The sequence below is a fragment of the Electrophorus electricus genome, chromosome 13 (assembly GCF_041902795.1).
Source record: "Electrophorus electricus isolate QZ-2024a chromosome 13, ASM4190279v1, whole genome shotgun sequence".
Taxonomy (NCBI): domain Eukaryota; kingdom Metazoa; phylum Chordata; class Actinopteri; order Gymnotiformes; family Gymnotidae; genus Electrophorus; species Electrophorus electricus.
Window position 1 is genome coordinate 3,527,058 of NC_137509.1, and position 25,886 is coordinate 3,552,943.

Sequence of the window (25,886 nt, forward strand, 5' to 3'; positions counted from 1 at the left end):
AAAATTGTTTTTAAAACTTTTTTATTGTCACAAAAGAGATTTGAACATGGGTTTACATTTTCCTTCTGTGCAGCTAACAATCTCGCCATTTAGAAAGAAAATAATTTACATGTTTTCCCATATCTACAAAAATAAAATCAAAGTAACTAGCACTTTACATAAAATGAAAATATAAAACAAATGGTGCATTGTCTATATTACATGATTGAACAAAACTGAGAACAAAAAATAAAGCATGACATGCAGACAGTAGTTTGTTTGTTTTCCTTTCTTGTGCATTTTACAAAAAGGATGAACATGTGTGGAGATGAAAAAACAATGGAAAGACACATGGGGATAAGATAAAATAAAATAAAAAGTTAAGCTAAATTTTAAAAAGGCCTTAAAAAGAAAGGTGTTTAGGTTAAAGCTAAAAAAAGAGAAATAGGGTCTACATTTCTCCACCTGAGTTACACAGTAGTTACAAACATTCACCCCAAAATCCAGTTACACCAATGACCCTCAAAACAGTCCCAACACATGGAGTGGGAAAGCCACACAGGATAGAGGGCCATTCTTCCTTCTCCCTTTTACAGGTTAGTTTATAAAAGGGAAATGTGATGGCATAATCTAGCATTAGGCTATTAGCATCCAGATGCAGCTAGATTAAGGTACAACCTGGTCCTTAACACTGATCTTGGACAATTTCATTCTTTTTTGAACCATAACATTAGCCATTATACAACAAAGGCCAAACTGGAGTCAGTGTAAAGGAGCCACTTCTACCAACATCTTAACAGATCAAAGTACAAATCCTTTCATATTTGTCAAAAACCAACCCTGGCATCACTGAGCCATTTCAAGAGGTGAGGGACGAGCTTCACAGTATTTACACTACACAGAATGTGCCTCTTCATAGGTAATGACATGATATCAGACAACAAATATGTTCCTTTTTGTCCCCTGCAATGTTGACAGGAGTCAGTCCAGAACAGGGCTGCACAAATAAGTATACAGTAATGAGTAGTGAAGATGATGTCTTGCCACAACACAATGGCAATCCCAGTAAGCCCTGCCTTATCCATTGTGCGTAAAAAGAGGCCAAACCTTTATTTTCTATTCTGTAGAACGCTTAAAGAAATAAAATAAACTCCTTCCACACTCTTTATTCTTTGCTCTCGCATAGTGTTACTTTAGAAAATAAAGGATACAACATAGACATATGATGATATTAATGCAACATACTCTGTTGGAGCCCATGTGTCTTGCAGGGGTCCCAGTGCAAAAGAACCTGAATTTGTTTAAGTCACCCATCCACACATTCCATAAGGCAAAGAGAGATGAAGACCACCATCTTGGCTCAAGTTGACATGGGCTCATTATGGGTCCTCGAGCAGAATGGCACCTGTTGGGTTGCCAGTTTGTCACTGATAACGTGAGTGAGTATTAACATACATATATTGGGTAAAGTGCTTGGGGGGGGGGGGGGGTCCCTTCAGTGGGCAGATTCATTTCCTCAGCCATACATTTTCAGTCTCATTTTAGTTCCATTTCTCCATCTTCATTGACTTTTTTTTTTTTTTTTTTTTAAACTGTCACCTCAGTTCCCTTGTTCCAACTTTAGCTTTACCTGATAAAAAAAAAAAAAAAAAAACACCTCACATATCTGGACTTTCATTTGAATGCTTTTTATTCCAACTCGGTGCACGTGCTGAAGGTTTGTCTGTCCTGTCTCTCTCTTCTCAGTTGCAGACAATACAATGTTTGCAGGTTTCTCCCAGGAGAAAGGCATGCTGGGATTCTAGTAAAGAGCTGCACAGAATGTATGAAATGGCAGGAATGCCACACCCTTAGTGTGTGTGTTCATGTTTCAAATGTGTAAGTAAAACCCTTTACCATGTCTCGTGTAATAAATCAGAATCCTGTAGAATGGATCTCCGGCTGAGCTGGTTCTGTTGGCCCTTCTTCGTTACCTAAACAGGTTGGAAAGATGACCATACAATTGCCACAGTCTGCAGGGGTAGTACACCATAAGCAACATAATTACATCAACTCCAAAATCAATACTAAACATTATTCAAATAAATACACAAAATTCTTAAAGTTAAAATTAGGAATTGCTACAGGTTTGAAGGCCAGTTTTCAGTCTGGCAATAGCAAGACCCAAGATCTGAGGTGATGTTTTAATATTCAACTGTGTGCGCCATTTAAACTCAACCCCAAATTATCCCAGTGATTCCAGACTAGATCTTGTTGTTTGGTACAATCAAAAAGAATTGTGGTACAGCATTAAATAGGTTTAGCCCCAGTATTTATAAATTGCTTCTTTGACACACTTACCATCACTCGACCCAAGATAAATAGATGGTGTCCTGATAATGGAGGAAGACCCATGGATGGTGTCATCTGAACTCTGACTGACAGGTGACTTTTTTCTCACCATTGTGAGCAGTCTACAGTGGTCTGCTTCAATCTCCTATGAAAATGAAAACAAGGAGTTAACCAGGATCTCACAAGTGCACAAAGCCATTCTTTTAAAACATAACATGAAAGTGCTAGCTAGCTGCAATGATAGTGTGTGTGTGTTTGAGAGAGAGTGAGTAATATATCCACTGTACCCTAAGTTGATGCAGCTTTTTCATCAGCCCCTCCATTGTTTGAAAGATTCCATCCACATTTTTTATCATGCGCTGCCGTATGCTTGCTCGTGATTGGCAGGGCCTTGTTTCATGACTCAGCATCTCCAGGTGTGCATGGCCTTTTGGTGACTGGCAAGGCATCTCCTGCCCTTCTTGCTGTGAGGACAATGATGTCACTTTCTGCTTCTGACTGGCAGCCTCTAAAGCACTTGAATCATCTGTGCTGCTCTCTTCTGTTAGTAGGCTCATCTGGTCTTTGGGTAACACTAGATAGAATGTGTTCCCTAGAAACAATAGCCATACCAATGTAAAAAAAAATAAATAAATATTAAAATAAAATTCAGGCACCAATCCAAGTGTAGAGCCAGATGACTATAATCAGAAAATACAATGTGCATATAATGATCATGGGTATCTTCTTATCAAATGAGCTTTAAATAGCCTTGAGAATGTGCATGAAAGGCTATACTATGGACTTGTTATAATACATTTACATTTAGCTGACGCTTTTGTCCAAAGCGACTTACAATTATGACGAGTACAACTTGAGCTATGGAGGGTTAAGGGCCTTGCTCAGGGGCCCAACAGTGGCAACTTGGTGGTGGTGGGGCTTGAACCAGCAATCCTCAAATTACAAGTCAAGTACCTTAAGTATCACTGAGCTACCACTGCTGCTACTAATGCATCTCACAATCCACAACCTCTCCCCACCACAAAAGGAGAAGGCCCATCAGACCCAAGTCCATGGAAAAATTGTTGAAGAAATAAGAGAACATATGAGATCACGCACTGTAAGGATGCCCACCAGAACTTCAGAGCGCTCTGAGTGAAAAGGCCAGTCAGAAGCAGAGCCCAGTCCTCTCCCACTGCAAGCTCCACAGTCACATCAGTGACATGCCCATTCAACAAGACTCTTCACAGATTAAGAATGTAAGATTAAATAGAGTACTGGCTCACATGGTGCGTTTCACGCATGTTTGGAGAGCTTATAGAAGCATCATTTTGCTTATGGCCACTCATTTCGCTCATGTTTCCCTCAAAAGACCAAACCTCTGCTGGGCAAGCTTAAGTGTGTCTGGATGAGTTTTGTTCGGTATATTGATCCCACCTTTTGACTCAGAAGACTGATTGCAGGTGACATCAAACATGTCATCAGGAATAGAAGAAGAGCCCGCACCCATAGCTGCGCACGAAAGACAGGTAAAGTGTGTGTGTGTGCGTGCAAGTGCAAGTTTGTGTGTCAAAGGCCAATACATGGACAAGGAATAAGTCCGTGGTAAAATGACATCACGTGGCAAAGATAGTAGATGTGTTAGTGTTCGTGCACACAGAGTCAGAATGTCCATACAAATGCACATGCATGCGTGTGCGCGCACACTCGTTGTAGAACAGAAATAAGGAAAGATGAGGATATTAAAATCACTTCAGCTGAATTAAAAGCTCTGAACACATGCAGAGAAAGGCAGAAAGCCCAATCATCGAGAAAGGAAAAAGTTTATACACTGCATCCATTTTTTTTTTTCCTCTGCCCCTTAAACATGCACTTTAAAAGTATAAAAGATACTTACTGAGTTATACTGACCAATTAAAGGCGGTTGCTAATTAGTCCTCACCTTTCCTCACAACCTCTACAGGCGGAGCATCTACTTGATCTTCCACCAACTGTCTGTATGTTTCATCGGAGCTAGGTTCAGCAGTCTCTATTCCTGGTCGATCTCTGAATGGATTCCTTTCATTGGCTGTCTCATTTGTAGGCGTGTCATCAGAATCCTGACTCCACCCATCTTCAAGATCTCCAAGGATCAACAGTCTTAGTGTCTTGACTGGCAAAACACAAAGGGTGCAAAAAAGTTGGTAGATATCTGAGCCTGCTAAAATTCTATTTATAAAAACCACCACCACCACAACCACCACCAGAAATATACTGTTTAACTATCATAGTGCAACAATGACTGTGTAACGGAGTGTAACAATTTTACCATCTTCAAGAGCAGCATCAGCCACTTTAGCTTGTCCTCCCACATAACCCTGCCCACCAGTATGCATGTAGGCTTCTGATTGGTCAGTTGGGATAGTAGGTGTGAGAACATTTTCTTCATCATCACTCTGTGAATCTCTCTCTATAGAACCAGACTCTTCTGTTAGGGAGCCATCTAGGGACCAAAGGCATCAGCCATAAGTACCACGGAGAGCAAATTCTATGACATTGTATACAAACAAAAAACACACATGGGCTTACCTAGACGACCGACATGATTACCATGCAACCGTAGAACCGCAGACCTAGAGGAGATGTCAGGAGTCCAATCATTTTAAGTGCATCTTTGAAATTCTGCCTTCTCTTAACAGCATTACAGCAGCATTAGAAAACTTTAAAAATCCTGAGTACTTACGGAGCTGTTGATCCTTGCTTGGTGGCTTCAATGCCTCCAGAGGCCGAGGAGATGGTCTTTTCTAACAGGTTCTTCCATCTGTGGAAACATCGCTAAAGCCATCAGGTCCCAATTTCTACAACAGCACAATGTTGTTAAAATCATCTGAACATATGGGCATAGTATTCAAAGAAATACTTGCCATGTTTCTGAGCTGATTTTGGGGGAAACTCACATGGTTATCCATTCATGCACAATATCTACTTCACTTAAGGCTTGGTTTCTATACTTCTGGGTGCCTGGTTTGTCATTTAAACCATAAATGGCCTGACACCATAAATGTTATCACAATACAGACACCGCAGTGCTGATTGGTTGACCTTGATGACTAGATGGTGGGTCAGAGAGAGGAAAAAAAACAAACTCACATGTTTTTCTCAGAGGAAGTCCCAGCCACCAGCTCGTATATCTGTCTCTCTGATGTACTGATCACATACAAGGCCTTGTTATCTGATAGAGAAGAGCAGGTTGTCAAACAACGTATTCAAACTAACCCACATGCAATTTCTAACTGGCTTCTTAATTTTTTTAAAATAAAATAAAGACATAGTTATTCCAGACCCATTCATCTATTCTGGCTATTCATAGCTGTAAGAATAACTACAAATATACCTGTAGCCACAGATCTGACAAGAGATGAATCCAAGCGAACAACGGGGCAAAAGGGGGTTTTGAGGTCTGTGTTCCCACCCCCAACCCCACCCAGTGAGCGCGCTGGACATCGCAAGATCAAACGGTCATCTGGACCCCTTTGGAGTAGCACCAACAGGTCTGAGAGAAGCAGAGCATGAATGTCTGGAACACACACACACACACACACACACACACAGAGTGAGAATGGATCTGTCAAGTAATCATTTGCAAGAGGAAAAACAAAATGTATGCAAGCTTGCACACAGATCACTGAAAGCATCCATTCACATTAAAAGTCCTTGAAACATGTGCATACACACGTATGAACATACAGGCAGATGCAGGTGCACACACACACACAGTTATTCAGTTATTCAGTGTGTGAGGTAGCAGGGAGCCAAATAACTCCAAGTCAGCATAGCACTATGCTCTCAATAGCTGCATTCCCCAGAGTGAACAGTGAGTTGTTCAGCTGTGATGATCTCTTACCTATAGCTTTATCTTTACTAACTTTCCAAGTCAACGGTCCTTCGTGGATCATTTTCTTAGTGGTCAGGTCCAGATTCTACATAGAAAAAGAATATAGTTAATAATTCATACTCTGGATCAGGTGCTGCAAGACCAGAGAAGCTGTTTGGAAGGGAGATGGTGGATACATAGTAAGGCCGTACCTTGAACTGAGCAGCGACAGGACTGGCCTGCCTCTCCAGAGGGGACAAGTCTAGCCTGCGCTGATAATGGCTGAGCAGTTGCCGGTGCTCTGTCTCCCTGACGACCTCATTGACAGCTCGTAGTATCCCACGGCAGCACACCTGTGCCCTCAGCAATGGCTGCAGGTCTGGAGAACCAGCTGTTGTGGGGGCACATACTAGTGTTAATCCAGGAGAAAGGGTGTGTGGGGGTGTGTGTGTGTGCTTGCCTCCTTGGTAAGCTGGTATGTGTGTGTATACTGAAGTGTTTTCATGGTTCAATACATTGTATGTGAGTGTTTCTATACATGCCTTCTGTGTGTCTGATGATGTTATCCAGCAGCAAGGGGTATTTGGTGAGTCTCTGCATCTCAGACACTAGAAGGTCCTTTAATTGTAGTCGGCGGCAGTGAGGGCTGGCTTCACATTCCTAACACACACACACACACACACACACACACACACACACACACACACACACACACACACACACACACACACACACACACACACACACACACACACACACACACACACACACACACGAATGAGCCAAGGACATCCAAGTCCAAATGTGGATTCTGTTGACTGCAACACCAATTTATACCTAAAACAGCATCACTAGAAGTTATGTGCGACAATAAAAGTCAAATATAAAAGACTGGATAGTCTCCAATTCAAAATATGGGTCAACCAATTCACAACCCAGCCCACTAACAAATATGGCAGAAGCTTTAGTGTTTGTAGGTTTGTCCAAAGGCTTTATACCTCTAAAATGTGTTACCTGTATAAGGTGCGCGAAACGCGGGTCTTTGCGTTTATTTTTAATGAGCTCCAGTGCCTGACTCTGCTGACTGCACAGGTGAGACACCTGCTCCTGGAACTCCTCTCCTGCAGCGTCTTCAAACTAACACGCACACACACGAACACATGAGCTACTGACATATCAAGTAAGGCAACAAGTATATCCCACACTACACAGAACAACCCCTTCATTTTATACAGCACCAAAAGATGATGTGAACTAGAAAGGGAGTAACACTAGCCAGCTCTCACTCTAGACACCATGATGTCTCCGATGCCTTGAACTATAGGAGAGTCCCTCAGCCTCTTCATGGACTCACACAGATTCGCTGAAACACAAATACAACACCACAAAACAGAATCTGTTTAAGCGAGCCAGTGTATATGTGGTTTGTTAGAAAGTTGTGTCAGTGGGCAACAGAACTCTACTTGTGTCATGAAGGCCACCGCAGAAACAACATGTACAGCCTCCAATCCATACCTGCTCACAGTAATGGCATGGTGCCGATAGCTGATATTGTTCTGTCATTAAATTCCCAGTTTGGGGGGGGGGGTTTACACTTCTTTAATCTTGATGATGATTTAGACACCAAGTAGGCTTCAGAAATTTAGGTTTGAAAACACACTAAGACAAATGGAGCACATTTGCACGCACACACACACGCGCGCACACAGAGACTGACCATGAAGACTGTAGACCTGGGGCAGGTTGGGGAAGATACAGGAAAGTTCTTCTATGGTCAAAAGGTTCCTCATCTTCTGGAAGAACACCTGATCGAGAACCCTGAGAGTCCGCAGGTGAGATGCTTCCGTTGTGAACAGCTCTGAGGAAGAGGATATAGCAAAGTCACTACAATTTCTTACAAATGTTACACAATTCAGAATTCCACATTTTCATGAGTCAGGATAGAATGACCATATGTGCATAATAAATAGAATACTGTATGTTCAAAAGATTTAGTAGCTATTTAGTTTAAGTTAGATCAGTAAATAATTTTTTTCATTTTACATGTTAACTGTGTACTGGGAGTTGTCTTTTATAGTCAGTTGCTGTGCACCACATTTGCTGTTTTACCATATATGACAGCCTGCCGTTCAATCTCCCGGGAGCTGAGAGAGGCGAGTGTGTGCGGCTCCACTGTCTCCTGCCAGTTCTGACAGTCGACCGTGTCCTCTTCCAAAGGAGGTGCATCAGGCAACAACGCCAATGGTGTATCGATACTCCTACAGGAAGGGAAGGAGGCATGGGGAAAGAGAGAAAGAAAGACAGAGCTTCAGCAGCAGCTAACTAAGATAAATCAAGGTGATGGATATGGATGTTAATGAACTGAACGGCAGGTGTGCATGTGTGCTCATTAGCATCAGACCTGCGTCTGGAGCGAGGTGTATAAGGTGGTGTTGGATTCTCCAGTGACCTGGAAGAAAAAAGAAACAAAGAAGCAATTTCACATGGCCAAACTACATAAGAACAATAAGCTTAAAGTTGCCAAGATCAACATGTACGTGTGTAGTGAGGGTGCTGTGCTAATATTAATTTAACTGATGTAACTACAGAAAGCACAGTGACAGCTCCTTTGCCACACAAGAGTGCATGTGTGTGCATTGTGCATGTTGGAGAAAGAGGAAGCAGCTGTGTTTCATGAGAGAGAATGCAGCTGCGTTGAGAGAGAGAGCGAGAGAGCAGCTGTTTCATATGAGAGAGAGAGAGAGAGAAAGAGCGAGCAGCTGTGTTTCATATGAGAAAGCAGCTGTGTTTCATATGAGAAAAAGCAGCTGCGTTGAGAGAGAGAGCAAGAGAGCAGCTGTGTTTCATATGAGAGAAAGCAGCTGCGTTGAGAGAGAGAGCGAGAGAGCAGCTGTGTTTCATATGAGAGAGAAAGCAGCTGTGTTTCATATGAGAGAGAGAGAGAGCAGCTGTGTTTCATATGAGAGAGAAAGCAGCTGTGTTTCATATGAGAGAGAAAGCAGCTGTGTTTCATATGAGAGAGAGAGCAGCTGTGTTTCATATGAGAGAGAGAGAGAGCAGCTGTGTTTCATATGAGAGAGAGAGAGAGAGCAGCTGTGTTTCATATGAGAGAGAGAGAGAGAGAGAGAGAGAGCAGCTGTGTTTCATATGAGAGAGAGAGAGAGAGAGCAGCTGTGTTTCATATGAGAGAGAAAGCAGCTGTGTTTCATATGAGAGAGAGAGAGAGCAGCTGTGTTTCATATGAGAGAGAAAGCAGCTGTGTTTCATATGAGAGAGAAAGCAGCTGTGTTTCATATGAGAGAGAGAGAGCAGCTGTGTTTCATATGAGAGAGAGAGAGAGAGAGAGAGAGCAGCTGTGTTTCATATGAGAGAGAGAGAGAGAGAGCAGCTGTGTTTCATATGAGAGAGAGAGAGAGCAGCTGTGTTTCATATGAGAGAGAGAGAGCAGCTGTGTTTCATATGAGAGAGAGAGAGAGCAGCTGTGTTTCATATGAGAGAGAAAGCAGCTGTGTTTCATATGAGAGAGAAAGCAGCTGTGTTTCATATGAGAGAGAGAGAGAGCAGCTGTGTTTCATATGAGAGAGAAAGCAGCTGTGTTTCATATGAGAGAGAAAGCAGCTGTGTTTCATATGAGAGAGAAAGCAGCTGTGTTTCATATGAGAGAGAGAGAGAGAGCAGCTGTGTTTCATATGAGAGAGAAAGCAGCTGTGTTTCATATGAGAGAGAAAGCAGCTGTGTTTCATGCCTTGCAGAGCTGCTTGAGGCGGAGGAAGAAGCACTGTGATGTAATGGGCGGAGTCCCGTGCTCTCCCTCTCATCACAGTCTTCCATGTCAACATCACTACGGGAACGCGGGACAGTCTCCACCCCTGCTGCACCTCCACGGCGACGTCCCTCCCCCTGCGCCTTCAAAGATTCACTACGAGCCAAACGCACAGACACTGTAGGACTGAAACACAGGAGGAGCAGGAAGAGGAGGGTGACAGGCTTGAGAAGCATTACACAAACATGTTTAGAGCACTTAAGAATTGCATCATCAGGATTCCCTTTTAAGTAACAAATCTATAACTTTGCATCCAATTAAATTATGTAAGACATTTTTAGCTTCTAATTTCCTATATACCCATAAAATGTATTAATATTAATTAATTAACCATTTGAAAATATTTAATAATTAATAATAGGTTTTTGAATTTTGTTCTTTATATGCAAGACTACACCAATTATAAATCTTTGTATTTTTAACTCAATCTGCAGAGAAATATGCTAGCACAATTACTATAAAAATAAATGCAACAAAACTAAAGTGTGATAGTCATCATAAGTCTGTATACTAGTCATTACTGTAAGACTGGCCTAGGCAAAACTGAGCCAAAACATTTTTAAAAAGCCAAGTTATGTAAATAAGTAGTCACACAAATGAGGGTTTTGTTGTCGTCGCCCCCCCCCAGCACACTGACCAGTCTCAAATGTTTAGATGCTTCATTGAAAACATTGGACATTCTAACAAAAGCATTTGTCATCGAAATACTGCTCAAAATTAATGTCAAATGCAGTTATCAAAAATATAATTGAACACTGCAGACACACACACACACACACACACACACACACACACACACACACACACACACACACACACCTGTCCATGCTGTCATCTCCGAGGCTGCCAGTTGAGAGTCTCTGTCCCTCTTTCTCTCCCTCCTCACCAACAGAATCTGTATGGTTCTCAAAGTGCTGAATAATGTTCCTCACACTGCCTGAACGCACTGTGTGTGTGTGTGTGTGTGTGTGTGTGTGTGTGTGTGTGTGTGTGTGAGAGTGTGTGTGTGTGTGTGAGAGAGAGAGAGAGAGAGAGAGAGAGAGAGGAGGAAAATAAGTACATAATATAAATAAGATGTTCATACACTATAAAGGCATTACAAAGGCGAAAAGAAAATACAAAATAAAAGTTGGGGATGCTGGGGAAGAGGCGGGTACCTTCCGTAGGGGATAACGGGACATGGAACGCTAAAAGAAACAAAACAACATGAGATCAGGGCAGTGCCAACAAGGATGCCAAACCAAACCAAGAGAAATGCAGGCTTTTCAAACATGGGGAATATAAAAAGGGAGATGGGATGAGTACTGAAAAGTACGAGAATGCCAATAGTGCTCGTGTGAGCGTGTGCACTTACTGGACTGGGACACACTCCTGGGCTTGCCAATGTACTTCAGGATTGGATTTCTCTTCTTATCGTCTCCATCCTTCTCCTTCTTCATGCCGCTCAGAGGCTAAAACAAACAAAAACAAAGTATTATGTCAGTAAACAAATCTTTTTTTTGGGCGGGGGGCACAGGCATGAAGAAATCAGGCACAGGCATGAAGAGGGAACACCATACATGAGGGATGCCACTAGTCAGTCATTACCAAAGCACAGAAACAGCACAGCAAAACTGTGGAATAAAGATGAAGAAAAGTGCATTCCCAGCATACAGAATTGCCATTACTATAAAACTAAACATCCTCACCTCTAATTTAAGTAATTTAGTAATTAGCCCTCTTCAAACAACAGTCTTTGGTGCCACACACACACACACACACACACTTGTCTGGATTATTTTTGTATCTCAGTGCAGATGTGTTCATCTTAACAGCAATGCTTTGGCCTGTAGGTCCTCAGCAGGAGATCCACTATGCAATAGTGCACCGTGTTCCCCTTACTAATGTCTGCACATCAGCTGCTGGTGTAGATGACTGGCCATTTAGCTGCTAAGATCCCCAACCCAGTGTTAAAGTCAAGATCCAAATTGTGAACAAGTGAAATCGTAAACTCATCTGGCATAGAGCAGACCCACAGTGTTACTGAACAACAAATATCTCGTCAAAAGATGGGAGCAAAACCCAGTGCACCATGATAGAAAGTCAAAACTCTCCTTAACTGCCCAAAGTGAGCATTTCAACTAAACATCAGCTACAACCATCAACGTATACGAACACTGGATTTTCCCCATCAAGAAGACGCTGATTACTGTGGTGTAATAAGGCGAGCAAGGCATGAGGGAGAGTGCAGGAGGTGAGGGGACATGAGAAGGCCACCGTACCTTCTTGGTCTTGGGGAAGAACGCTAGCCACTTCTCCTTCTCTGTGCTCAGGCCTGGGAAAACCTTCGAGTCTCTCAGCTTGATGCCAGTGTGGCGTAGGTACAGGTGCACGGTCGAGGCAAGCAGGGAACTGGGGCACAGACGCCAGCGGCGGACAGAACAGAGCAGAAAAACTCAATAAGCAGAACCACACATAGCCGACCCCAGTACACCCAGCCACAGCGGACCTCAGTACACTCAGAGAGAGAGAGAGAGAGAGAGAGAGAGAGAGAGATTTACTGAGCAGCAATGCTTCCTACCTTTTCTCCTCTTCGTGCTTTGAGCTGGAAATAAACAAAAGGACAGCAAAGGTTAGCTCCTTCACTTACTTCACGCAAGACACACACACACACACTCGCATAACACAAAATACACAAGAGAGTCTAAATTAGCCTAGACCTCTATAATACAAAGACTTCTCTCAAACTTTTCCTTTAGTGTTTTATTTTAGGCCTTAAGGTTTTCGAACTACATCCTCGGAGCTGGAACTTGAAGGCGTCATGTGACCTGGTGTGCATGTGGCTCTGTAACTGCTCTGCGTGAGCCACAGTGTCTGTGCGCGGGACAGACGTCACGTGACCCAGGTTCTGTGCTGAGGTGTGTCACAGCCATTTCTACAAGTGACCTTTGCAACTCTACAGGGTGTAGTACTTTAACTATGCCACATCATCTGACCAAGATCACTAGAACCTCAATTTACTAGCACCAATGCTGTCTTATTTATTTTTTCTGCATCTGCAAAATGTTTGTTCTTGTTCTCCCTCTTCTCTTCAGTTAACAGGGACCAGAAGTGTCACTGGAACTATTAGACCGAAGGCAATTAAACACATTTTGATATTTGCTGGTTTCTTGTTTCCTCAGGTTGATGACACAAATACACATCTAATATTATACACACAAACAATTTTCAGATTCTGATCCCCATTTCAGAACTGTAATAATCTACAATAGCTCTGTCCTTATAAGATATATGATGGAATGCTTACAGCAGTTCCCACAGTGCAGCGACCTGCCTGTCGACCACCTGCCGTTCTTTCGCAGGGTCTCCATCCAGCTGCTGAAGATCACTCTCCCCAAACAGCGAACCCAGACCCATCAGCTGTTTATTTCTGCATTTAAACACATCCTTTAGAGCACGGTTACTCACAACATGGGACCAAGCCCCACACATTCTATAATTTCTGCTGTAAAATGGCAAGTTTGCAGGTGTTCATAGAACAAGCCTCAAATACATTTCTGTAACACTGTAGCTCCTGACAAGGCTGCACCACTCCAATGTGCATCAGTGCATTAGCTCCTTACCTGTAGTCCTGGATTTGGTCCTGGATCTCTGGCAGCACCTGCTGCTGGAGTTCCGAGAGCGGGCCCCTAATGTCCTCCTGAGCATGGAGGCGGCTCTCTGTGTGGGAGAGCGCTATCCATTAGCACCACACTGCAACCACCAGCCTGTTTTTCTTATATACTGAACCAAGTTCAGGTCTCTTTGGATTTAAGCATTTCATATTTCATGTACGCTCTAAACATATTTCATATCTCACATGATCTTACCGATATCTGACAGATACTCGTCTCTGACTTTAATCTTCAGAGGCTGAAAAAAGAGACAGTTGTGAAGAGATTAGCCAGCAGTGATGTTTTGGTGTGTGTCGTGATGGATACAGGACATGTTCTGTACTTCACACCCCCTGTCTCCAATATGTGCATACAGAGATCAGATGTGATGTTCTGAGCTTTGGATTAGAAACTATGAAACCAGAGTTTTAATTCGAGCACATGTTACTGGACATAACATTATTGAACAAATTTTGCTGCATAAATAGTGCTTTGATTTTGCTGTGCGAGACAGTGTGCGATTGGGGCGATTGCTCTGTGTCTGTGTTTATCTGAATGTGTAGATGCTCCTACTACATGCGAGTGTCAGTTTTGTGCAACTCACAGCGTCTGGGTCCAGGAAGTGGGAGCAGATCTGTGGAGCGAGGGTTCGGGCATCTTTGGGGCTCGAGCCCAGATATGCCTCCACAGACAGATAGAACAGCTACACACACACACACACACACACACACACACACACACACACACACATGTCTGTAGTCATAAACTACTATTATTATGTACCTCACTCCTTATGGAACATTCTATCTAGACAGGAAATAATTTAATCCCCAACAAATAACATTTGTCAAATTATTTAGACTGAACTCAGATTTCATTTAAAATGACCACCCCAGTATGAAAATAGTCAAGATTTGTCTTATAAACCTGCATAAAACACAGTTAGCAAGTTTCAGCAGGAAATCACCTGATACATCTTCCCAGAATATTAACCATCTTGACCGTCATACCCCTGCTTTTCACTACCGCTTCCTTATTTCGATGTTAATTACAAAAAACTAACCCTGTAAGAGTTCATTTACTATGAGGTAGCCCTACGTATATAATAGCTTTGAAACGCATCATATACTCAAAATAACATTTCCGGTATAGATGAAATGTTTTAACCATCTATGCAGCAAACTAAATTAACCATTCAAAATCACTAACAGATTCTGCATCTTCTTTGTTCAGCTAGAAGGGTCTGACACTAACCAGTGGGTTAGGGTCCAGGAGCTGACTGAATATATATCTCATAAAGACAGCCATGTGTGCTGGACGGCTTTTTAGCAGTTCAATGTCCTGAAATGGGCCATCCATCTGAGTCAAACGGGAGAGAGAGAGCAAGAAAGCCCCAGAGTGATTTCACAGGGTGGTGGCATTAAAAAAAATTAAAAATTAAAAAGTCACTTAACACGTGGCAGGAAGGACTTACTTCATTGATTGTATAGCAATCATCCTCTTCCTCTTCTTCCTCTGGACCAATTATATGTGCTTTGCTTCCCTAGAACCAGAGTTCCAGAGAGCCAAATTAAGGAGGAGGTTGTGTGCTTACTTGTGAATGAAAAATTAGAAGGATGTAGCATCAAATCAATACATGTGTAGCTAAATCTGTAATATCAGAAATTTTAAAAGCAATAGGCAACCTTACAGGATAGAAGCTCAAATTGGAAAAGGAATGAGTGTGTTAGTGTCTGTTCAACTCACCGAGTCGACAGCGTGTGTGTCGGAGCTGTGTCTGTGGTGCCGTGGGGTCCTGAACAATGAGGAAGGAGAGGAGAAAGGGCTCTCGCATGCCTGCAAATGACCACAACACAGTCAACACCTGCAGCTGGGCTGCAGGACTGAAGCATTTGCTGAATAACAACAGTGTATAGCACAGGCTAAACCATGGGTCTTCTACTCCAGTTCTGTACTGCTGCCCTGGGTTCCTACCACCCCCGGTTCCTCCCGCCCCAGGTACTACCACTGCTGTTACCTCCTGCGTTCCCTGCCTCCCAGATAAGGGCTCTGTCCAGCAGGGAAGCACGAGACAGAATTGCAGCTGACAACTCCTCCGTTAAAGCATTCACTTAATGATGGTCTCCCCTCAGGCTAGCATCCATTCACACTCCTCGCTCCGCCCCGGGCCTTGCACACGAGCGCACACATGCACACACCATGGCATAAGATTAATGAGGTCACAGGCTTTTAATAGACATTTTTAAGGCAACAGGACTCACTTCAAACTCCCCTTCGCCTGAGTCTATAGACAATCGACCTGCCAAGGCATAATAATAAAAAAGGAAAATCAGTGCTGATCATAGTTAAGTGATAAAACCAACTTAAATCAAGGTCAACACACTCCCACACTGAAGTAACAAGACTTCCCACTAAATGGAGCAGATATGCACCTTCACCAGCAATCACATAGTTGACCACTGATTCAGAGTGTGTTCCATCCTGTCAAAGACAGAGCCAGACTGTGGTTTAGTATAGAATCACTATGTAAATAAAAAAGAGACCGTTACACTGAAGGGCCTCTTACAAGATCTTGATGAAATTTCACTCGGACTTGGTTAGCCCGTCGTTTGGCACTTTCTATCCTCTCCTCCAAGGAGGGGGAAGGGTTTCGAGACTGCTCTTCCAGTAGGTCCTGCATATTGGACAAAGAGAACATTACTTGTTTGTCATTGGTCAGTAGGTGTGACTGAGCACCTGGGCTGCATCTCCTGAAACTGCTGCAGACTGAAGAATGGCTGAACAACAAAGGGGCTGCTCGGGCTCCCAGGAGTCACCATGGGATACCTGCAGTTCCGCCTCCTCTTGCTCCAGCATCTTTCGGAGGATCTGCGCTGCGTGTTTTTGGACCTCTGGATCCTGAGGAAGAATCAGCACATGAAAGGGAGTTGTCAATCATTGTTTGCACGAAGGCAGCATTTAAATGCAGCTGGCAGCATTGAACAGGCTTGCACCAAAAGCAGTCAAGGCAAAACAGCACAGACTAGAATGGCCCGCAGCATGGGGAGGGCTATACATTCCAAGAACAACCTGCAGCACAAACCATGAAGGGCAGACACAAAGACATGTGACTGTGGAATTCAGATGTGCCTTGGAAATATGAAGTGAATGAAGAGGGGAAAAAAAACACACACACAAATATAGGTACAGTACAGTCATAGGCTGGCCAAAGAGACCACGACTACGTATAGGTTCCCTCATCCCATTGTGTTCCGATGGTACTGTGTACAATAATAAGCACTACGCAAGTGTTTTTTTTCCAGTTGAGTTTCCAGAGTAATCCAACACCAAGCGTATTCAACATTGGATACCTACAGTGAGAGCTGTGCTTTTGTTTTCAGAGGCTTTAATACTTGATGTGTTATGTCACACCTGCAGTGGTTTGGGGCCGGTAATTCTTTGTGTGGGGGTATCAATTCCTGTAGGCGGTAGAGGTGGCGGTGGGGGAGGCGGAGCTTCACCCCCTAATGATGTGCTCTGATTGGACAAGACGTCCGTGAGGGGCTGAAGGGGGACGTAGGCAACTGAAGGAGGTGGGCCCTGCAGCGTCAGTGCCACGTACGTCCCAGCTAGGAACAAGACATCAGGCAGAGAGGGAGACAGTCCAAAGAAAAAAAGAAAGACGGGCAGACAAGGAAAGAGAGAGAAAAAGAAAGTGACAGGCAGATGCATAAGGAGCCATGTTATAAGCCTAAACAGGTTTAGAAAAAGCAGAGGAATCACCAGGACACTGTTCTTAAAATCAAGCAACAGTCCAGGGACTTGAATGAGCACAAAATTCACTCACATTTGATCATCTTCACTACTTCCTGATGTGACATGGACGACACTAGCGAGCCGTTGACCTGGAAAAACAACCGACACGTGAAGTCAGACTGAAACTCAAGAGCAAAAGCACTTTCCTGCAGTGGCATGAGGCAAAAAGTACCTTGATGATGCGATCTCCCTCATGCACCCCAGCCTTCACTGCTGCTCCGCCTGAGAGAACAAACAAAAGCATGAAGACAGAAAGAAAGGAAGAAAGATGGAGGGAGGGAGGAACATAAAGAGCCAACAAGTGAAAGAGAAAAAAGGCAAAGAATAACAACACTGTAGGGACAATGAAGAGAGATATAATTATGCTCTAACCACAACTGTCTATAATAGTTATAGACACTGGGGGATAAAAGAATAATGAATCAGAAAACTAATCAATTCTATTCGAGTTTGTATGTATTCCCGTGTGTGTGAGTTACCTGGACGAACATTCTGCACAAGTTTGATCCTTTCTCCACACACAGTGAAACCAAAGCCCAAGCTGTCCCTCTGCACCACCACGCATCTCTGCACCAGACCTGGAGCCGCAGAGAGAGAGAGAGAGAGAGAGAGAGAGAGAGAGAGAGCGTATATATGCGCGTGTGTGTGGGAAGAGTGACAGGGAGAGAGTGCGTGTGTGTGAGGGAAGAGTGAGAAGGAGAGATAGTGAGTGTGTGTGTGAAGGAAGAGAGAAGGGGGAGAAAGAGAGAAACAGAAAAAAGTGTGGGTCAGAGAAGCGAGAGTGAGAGAAGAAAGGATGAAAGTGTGTGAGCAAAACATGGTCCATGTGAAACAGTTGCAAGTCATCACAAAAGGCACGTATTTGGTTAATTTGTTAAAGAGAGTGTACGGACAAAATCTGCTATCCAGATTTCTGCACATGCAGCGCAAGCTCAGAGGGACACAGCTGTGTTCCATAGGCATGTGGTTTTTGGCTGAACTGCTTTACCTGCAGCCTCAGTGGGGAGATCTGCGAGAGGCTCCCTCTGCTGGCCAAGAGAAGTCTTGCGCTCAAAGTCTCCTACTGTAAAGCTGCTCAGCCTAGACAAGGACAGCCATGAATGAAAATCTGGTACAGTGTAATAAAGCCGCTTCAGGGTTGATAAGCTGCCAGAATGAAGGAGGGGGAGAGAGACTGGACTGGGAGGAGGATGCTAAAAGGAAAACAATCAATAAAAAAGAGGGATAATTAAAGAATATAATGAAAAAAATAATTATTTTCAAGGCAAGCTGACGGAGAGACAGAGACATTGCACAATTTTAATGCAGGCATTTTGAAGGTGCAGGGAATAGGAAAAGCTGTATTGTTTGTAATTGTGTATGCCATTTCAATAACAATATTTGTTTCCAAAACACTGGTGTTTTTCCCATGGGCACAGTTTCTTGAGAGACTGGTAGGGATGTGGCTAAATATATTCACATATCTGTCAATTTATATTAAGTAGCTTTCACTATAACGGGTGAGAAAACATGCATATACTGAATCATGCAAATTTTCTTTAATGTTCTAGGTCCAATCAAAGCTGGGTTAAATAAAACATTTGCATTCTAGAAAGATTCATGGAAAAATACAATTGTAGATTATATTGTGCAGAAAATGTTACTTAATGGAAAAGTGCAGTATGGGTAATCACTGCACACAAAGTCCTCTATCTGCTTCAAGTTATGATGGCCATTCACACTCCAGACACATTTTTTCGTAACTCAACAACGACTCCTAAGTTCTTTTAAACTTCTCAGTAAGGAATTCAAATCTGAAAAAGTATGTTCAAGAATAGTTTTGAGATGTCATTCACCATCAGTTGGTTTTGAAAACTTAACTTGTAGAGTAACATACCATGCTGATGAGGCTACAGTGTCAAGTGTGAATGTGTGGAAGCTTGACTTGGGAAAAAAGACAATGAATCGGCCATCAAGTCTACAACAAAAGCATGCCAGCTAACATGAGCATGAATTTAATGCCAAGAGTTTCATTTTGCATGCTGCTTCTTTCACACTTGCAAGGCACAACAAAAGAATGGCAAATATGTGCCAATATAACACTTAATAAGCATTTTGAGTGTGTCCAAAAAACACACTTCCACTACTGTGGAAGAAATGCTTTGTATTCAATAGGAAAGTCTGACCCTGCTCATTCACCCTCTCAGGTCAACTCAGTTAGCTACAAACCAGTGCAGCAAAATTCATCCTCACTTGATGCAATACAGAGCTGGTGGTGAGAAGATCAAATAATACTTTACTGGGCCCAGGTGGGACATTTCTGAGTAAGCAGCAGTACAACATTGGTACTCACCCCAACCTGCCTTTGCACTGTGCAATTCCAGCAGTCTTACACATTGTTTTGCATTTCACACTGTACAAGACGATGCATCTGAAACCTTGACCAAACTCCATGGCAAAGTGCTCCATCAATAGTTGTTCTCAATATCGGACTACATGATAAAGATTTTCTGGAAACTATCATGCTAGATCATTAAGATATTCTGCTTTTGTCACAAAAATGTGACATCAAAAAGGCATTCTATCTGCTGCCACAACTGCACAAAATATTTTTGTGTTCCACATACTTCATGCTCATTTTGCTATACCGCTGTTATTTGTAGTTGGCATGTGAGCTATGGCAGGCTGTTCCCTATCGGTTGTTTTTATACGCGTGTTGCATATATGTGTACTGCGAAATTTTAGAGCAAAATTTCTGACACTGCAACCAGACAGCCTAAAATGATATTCTGGCAGTGTCAGTAAATAGAATGCAGTAGAGCATGACACATTAAAAGTTCAAAGCCCATAGACTTGTGCATTCATAACATCAGACTCACCAGGCAGCAAACAGGCTAAGAGAAGGCATGAACAGTAAATTAAAAAAACAAAGAGGGTACAATTGAGGGTATTATAAAGTGAGAAAGAAAAATTAAAACTATATTCTTGAAATGTGGTGACACCACTTCCAAAACAATATCACTACAAGTGTCCATTATATCTGTGCCTGCCACTATAAGATACTATCCACTTTTTACTTGCTATACACTGAAAGAGTCAAACAGTTTCAAAGCAGAATTGCAGCACAGCTATCAGTACAGGCAAGAAACTCGATGACACCCATACAGGCAAACAGTTTCTGAAAAGATCTTTAGCACAACCAAACCAGTTAGTGCGTCAAAGCTACGCTTAAGTCAAGGGATGGATAGACTGTTGCAGTAAATAGCACATTTAGAATTGCCATTGACCATAAAGCTACAAGTTGTCATTACCTGGACAGATCAGTCGGTTTCTTAACCGCTGTCCTACTGGACAGGAATGAGACGTGGATACACAGGTAAAGTGAGCGCAGGTGATGGAAAAAGATAAAAAGACACAAAAAAAAGAAAGGCAGACTGCAGCAGACAGAATCAGTGATAAAGATTTACAAAGACAGGCACAAATGCAGAAACAGAGGAGTGCAGACACCATGGCCCTCAGCCATGGCCAGTGAACTAGGCAGGGGCATTGGGGGATCGGCAAACAAAGATAGACCTTATCATCATAACTACTGCCTGACTAATCTGCACGTATGATGGTGCAGTCTGCTCACATACAGACAGACTATTGTAACAGAGGCAATTCAAGAACTGCAAACAAGGAAACACAGCACAGCAGATGTGTGTTTGGAAAGGTGGAAAAACCAGTATCATGAGTGAGCGTACCATAACCTTCGGGGGGCAGACACTGGCCTGTTGTACGACAACTTTACATTATGCAAAGGTTTCTGTTACACTAGGCCTAAATTATGAAAATGCCCAAAGATATGCTTGCACCAACAGCAGGTGAAAGAAGGCTGCTTTTGCAGTTACATGGGGGTGTATATAGTTATAATTACATCTCAGTCATGCTCATGGATTTCTGCGTCCTGGTACAAGGCCCCCGGGTCGGTGACATACCTGTCCAGAGTAGATGCTGGAGGCCGGACATTCATGGCTCAGGAACCTCAGCAGCTCTTCCACTAGTGTGTCTAGTGAAATATGTTCAGTGTTGGATCATCTCTTTAGTGTTCGTTTCAGTATCTGTTCATTCAGCTGAAGAACACCTTTTCTGAACGGGTTATCAGACGCAACAATGCTCCTTAAAAAGTCCACATTACCTATTATGATGTAATAAACCGAGGTGTGAGAGCCGCAGCAGTGATCTAAGCCAGTTAGCTAGCTAGCTATGTTCTTGTCCAGACACTTTAATGCCTCATGGCTGGTGCAATGACACAATATTCAACATTTCCTTCTGATTCTACTTTTAATTCTGTGACATTAGCTAAGCAACTATAAAGCTACTCTTGTCCAAAAATGCCAGTGTCGTTAGACGTATCAAAACGTATCAAACATAGCTTTAGCTAGGCTAGCTACTCAGACCTTCTATGAAACAATCACAACTTAGTAAAATCGTAGTTGTTAATCACAGTAAAGTGGTTTTTCTTTTTGTTGTTTAAAAAAGGTTACCTTGTTACCTTGCTAGCTAACCGCTAGCTAGTAACAATGCCATCAAAAGTAGTTCTCCACTGATACAAGATAGCTAAGATAAGTTTGGCTCGCAATGTGACTGATTGAAAAACAAAAATACATCACAAATAGCGTTACGCAATAATACCTAAAGTGCATACATCAAATACAAACAGTCCCCAATGCAAACCTCTTTTACAAGGCAACTATTTAGCGTCTGCTACTTCTGCAAAACAAACCCAGTCTTGCATGTTAGTGTTAGCTATCCAGCTAGCTAGGCATTGCTCCAGGACAGGTTTTAGTATAGCCAAAATAATTTGATTGCCTGTTAATTTTTTAAAAAGTTGATGTATAGATGTGACGTTTTACTAAACGTGCCCCGATAAAAAGCTAATAAAATAGCTAAGGGCCAGATTCTGTTATATCGTTAGTTAGCTTAGCTCACAATCTGATTCCAGTTTTCCAGTGCAAAATACAATCCTTGCTGTCGCGTAGGAGCCCAAACCAGGCGAAACTCTCTCTCCTGGGCTACGTGTCAACATACAAGCCGACAGCAGGGCCCAAACATCGGGAATTAAACCTTAACAAGCTTGCCTGTCTAGCTAACTCAACCAGCGAGTAGGCTTAGTTAAAATAACAGCTTTAGTCAGCAAGGCTCCGATGAATAACGCAAAAGGGACATTCAACGCCCTGTTAGCAAAGGAAAAAATCCGACTCCAAATCCTCATCAAGTAATGCAATCGCTGGTACAACTCCTGAAAATCTTATAGTCAGAAAGCTTCATTTGATGCTCAGATTGGTCCATTCCTTGGCTGAGATTGCATTATCTAGCTCATCGGCGTCTTCCGTTGTCGAGTTTGAAATCCATATGTTCCAATTCAGTATTTCCAAATATTTCTATATGTCACACAACAGCATTTTAGAAGAAGCATAAACACAATTTTTATTTGGTTACAGGCTATCGAAACCGTACCACCATCATCGTCTGGCGATTGACTAAAGAGGTAAACAGACTCACGGTCGCTCTCTATCCGCTGAAATGACCTGTCTTCACTGTAGATGTTTCTTAACAGCAATTGTGAAAATGTAAACTGGCTGGTCACTCCATGCAAGTCAGTACTCCAAATAACGACAATCTCAGTCTATTTAATTAAGGAGAAATGTTACTGTGATGCCTACATTTGTATGTAGCAATATAGCCTATTGTGTTGTTTATTTTCTCAAATTACTTCAAAATATGTTGTGTGAAGTCACCATGTACCTGGAGGTCCAAATGGGCAAGAAACATGCACTGTTTAATGCACACTGACGTTTGTGAATTAACAGTGCCATGTTTCTTGCCCAGTCTAATGTGAGAGGAGATCTATAAACAGCAAAAAATGTATCAGTGTTTTTCAGGGTCAAACATCTAAGTCCACTAACATTTATTTGGCACTGGGATAGTTTTCAGTACTCAAGGGAAGAATTTGGTCTCAAACTGATCCTAAACTGCTCATGATATTATCAGCATTATTTCAAAATGGAGGGGTTAGATGTTTGTGAAACACTTATTGCAAATGTTTTCTATGATTTTACAGCAGGAAATATCACTTGGCTTCTTTGCAGTCTCAGAAATTATTCAGCGCTTCTGACGTTTGTGTTCCATTCCTTGATCTGAAGTCTGCACTGTGCATGCAAAAGTGTGTTCTCCATTTGAACAAGAATTAGAACCGATTCTGTCAACAACCAGCACGATGATTGTCTACAATTAAACTTCAGTGATAGTAGACTAACAGGCTACTGCCTACTATGCTAGGTTAATGTAACTGGCATGCTCCTGTAACCTGAAGGTAAAATAAACTGTAAAGATATATTTAATCAAAATATATGTCACGTCATTGTGTTAAAAGCTTAGCTAAGGTCATGTTGCTCTAGCTTTGATGTGGGGAAAGAACAGAATGTATTCAGCGCCCTAGAGAAGTTTCTAAAAGTAGAAGAATGACCCTCCTCCCAACCCTCCAAATGCTGAGTTGTATTTTGAGCACTAGCTGACAGTTTGCAAATGATGTGACATGAGCCTTTCTTCAAAATTAAAGTAGTAACTGTAGTGATAATACTTAGGAGATAATACTTACATCAAATGTTAGTTGATAAGAAATGACAACAATTATCATGTGTTTGGAGCAGACATGGTTACTACGTGAAGGATGTGTAGTCCGCAGTGTGTTATCACAACAACAAAAAGGATGGTGGTATAGGACAGTGTTACTAATGCAAAGGTCATTGGTTCAATTCCTAGGGAGCACACGGCATACTGATAAATGTATAGGTTGGTCTCAATAAGAGTGTCTGCCAAAGGTAAAAAATGTCTGGTAAAATATGAGGTTTGTACAGTTGTGTTACCCTCAGTCTGTCTGCCTATGGATCCAGGGGCCAGCTTCTCAAAATCATTTTAGCAGGATCAAAGTAATTGAATCAAATCAGAAAATCACATTTTTCAAAACAGATCTCAACATTTCTGATCCTAATTATTTGTATTGTATTTTATAATCCAATCCAATCTTGAATCAGGATTAGATGCCACATTTGTTGTTTTTTTCAAAACCCAGAGCTATAATCTTGATCAGTTAAGACCAAAAGGAGGATTGTGTTGATACTACATAGCAAGGTGGGAATATGGGGTGGATGAACAGATAATTTGTTGCAGGAATTACATAAAAGCCTACAAAGAGTAATAAACACTGTAAAATATGACTGGTGTATACTATTGTAAGGTTCTAGTTATCACTGTTATTACTTTACTTTAATTTACTAGCCCAGGCCAGAAAAATGCAGTTACTTCAAAAAGGAAGTAGGACTTCGGTCTGTCATCATGTTAATACCACTGGTGCTGATCATTTAAAAACCACAGAACAGGTTAAACTTAATTACAATAATTTACAGTAGTGTAAGGACAACTATGAATGCATATCACCTTCAACTTCTTGTGAGGATGGAAGCTTTTCTTTTAAAATGGTTCATTATAGATTTCTTTCATTCAAAAGGAACTAATAACTGTCCAGCAGCTGACAGTTGACTTCTAATACAAAGATTTCAAAATACCGATCTGGAGATATCGGAATCAGTATTATGCAATACATCACTGTTTTGTGAAACCAGTACTGAGAACTGAGCTCCGTTTTGGTCCTAGATAAGTAAAAGGGGGATATGATTATCTGGACAAATTTAATACAGATTAATAGTTTTTGAAAAACTGGCCCGAATAGCAACATCACAGCATCACTGCCTGGTAGAGGAAAAGGAGACAGCTGGATTGCAAAATTCTGCCTACTATTGTTGTGTTGAAAGTGGCCATTCAGCACTCAGATATTGACAATTTATTAAATGGGAAGAGAGAACCTGAAACTGTTAATGGAAAATCTGGGCTATAATAATTCTGCACCTCTAACTGTGAAATACCCAGAAATCCAAGAAATATAGGTACAGCGTAGGTTTTCTAAAGAAGAGCGAGGTGAGTGCCTTGTTGGCTGCATTACATATTAGGAGTATATTTCCCCATCTTCCCCTTTCACTACGTCTATGTTCTTATTAATATATATGGCTGTTACTTGGCATGACAGATGCTTTTTTTTTTTTTCCCTTCAACATGGTGAGGTCGCATGTTTGGGTTTAAACAGCACTTTTACGAGTTGCTTTCTCCTCTTCTTTATGTCACTGCATCAGTTCGTTCTTGCAGTGTCCCTTTCCTTACGATAGAACTTGGGAATATTATAAAAATGTTAAACAGCAACAAGCAGTCAGACAGTCCAATACATGAGATAACTACAGTTTTATGACCACAACACAAAAAAGCTAGGCCTTTTTAGATATTGTGCCGCCCAGTCACCCGCATTAAATTAGCTATTTGAAACGCTGTTAGAATTTATAAGGCTATTAACCAGCTTCGTCTGTCCCTTGCTGTGAAGGTTTAGGTTTCGAGAGCTTAGGTCAAGAAGAGTGCAAAGCAATAC

The 25,886-nt window shown here is 42.0% G+C and overlaps 1 protein-coding gene across 8 annotated transcripts; it reads right to left on the reverse strand.

Annotated features, from left to right (window-relative positions):
- Positions 1–4: 4 nt before the first annotated feature.
- arhgef11 (Rho guanine nucleotide exchange factor (GEF) 11) lies at positions 5–22,909 on the reverse strand. 8 transcript variants are annotated; one of them, XM_035536579.2, is made up of 43 exons: positions 21,349–22,909; positions 20,683–20,715; positions 18,381–18,472; positions 17,872–17,970; positions 17,565–17,614; positions 17,424–17,481; positions 17,009–17,205; positions 16,424–16,495; positions 16,164–16,271; positions 16,030–16,078; positions 15,859–15,896; positions 15,344–15,433; positions 15,072–15,140; positions 14,852–14,956; positions 14,202–14,300; positions 13,814–13,856; positions 13,568–13,664; positions 13,252–13,374; positions 12,526–12,549; positions 12,227–12,356; positions 11,320–11,416; positions 11,123–11,152; positions 10,785–10,911; positions 9,888–10,091; positions 8,544–8,591; positions 8,252–8,400; positions 7,860–8,000; positions 7,429–7,505; positions 7,157–7,279; positions 6,685–6,802; positions 6,355–6,533; positions 6,173–6,248; positions 5,663–5,845; positions 5,419–5,500; positions 5,012–5,089; positions 4,858–4,901; positions 4,598–4,771; positions 4,232–4,441; positions 3,727–3,801; positions 2,598–2,902; positions 2,320–2,455; positions 1,876–1,952; positions 5–1,609 (listed from the first exon to the last, which is right to left on the reverse strand). In XM_035536579.2, exons 1-42 carry the CDS (start codon positions 21,381–21,383, stop codon positions 1,894–1,896), a joined length of 4,326 nt encoding a protein of 1,441 aa, XP_035392472.1. In that variant the 5' UTR covers positions 21,384–22,909; the 3' UTR covers positions 5–1,609; positions 1,876–1,893. The 8 variants fall into 8 exon arrangements, 7 of the variants coding, with proteins under 7 accessions (XP_035392472.1, XP_035392473.1, XP_081581561.1 ...); XM_035536580.2 differs by lacking the exon at positions 5–1,609 and adding an exon at positions 1,620–1,791; XM_081725435.1 differs by lacking the exons at positions 5–1,609; positions 20,683–20,715 and having other exon boundaries at positions 1,620–1,952.
- Positions 22,910–25,886: the final 2,977 nt, after the last annotated feature.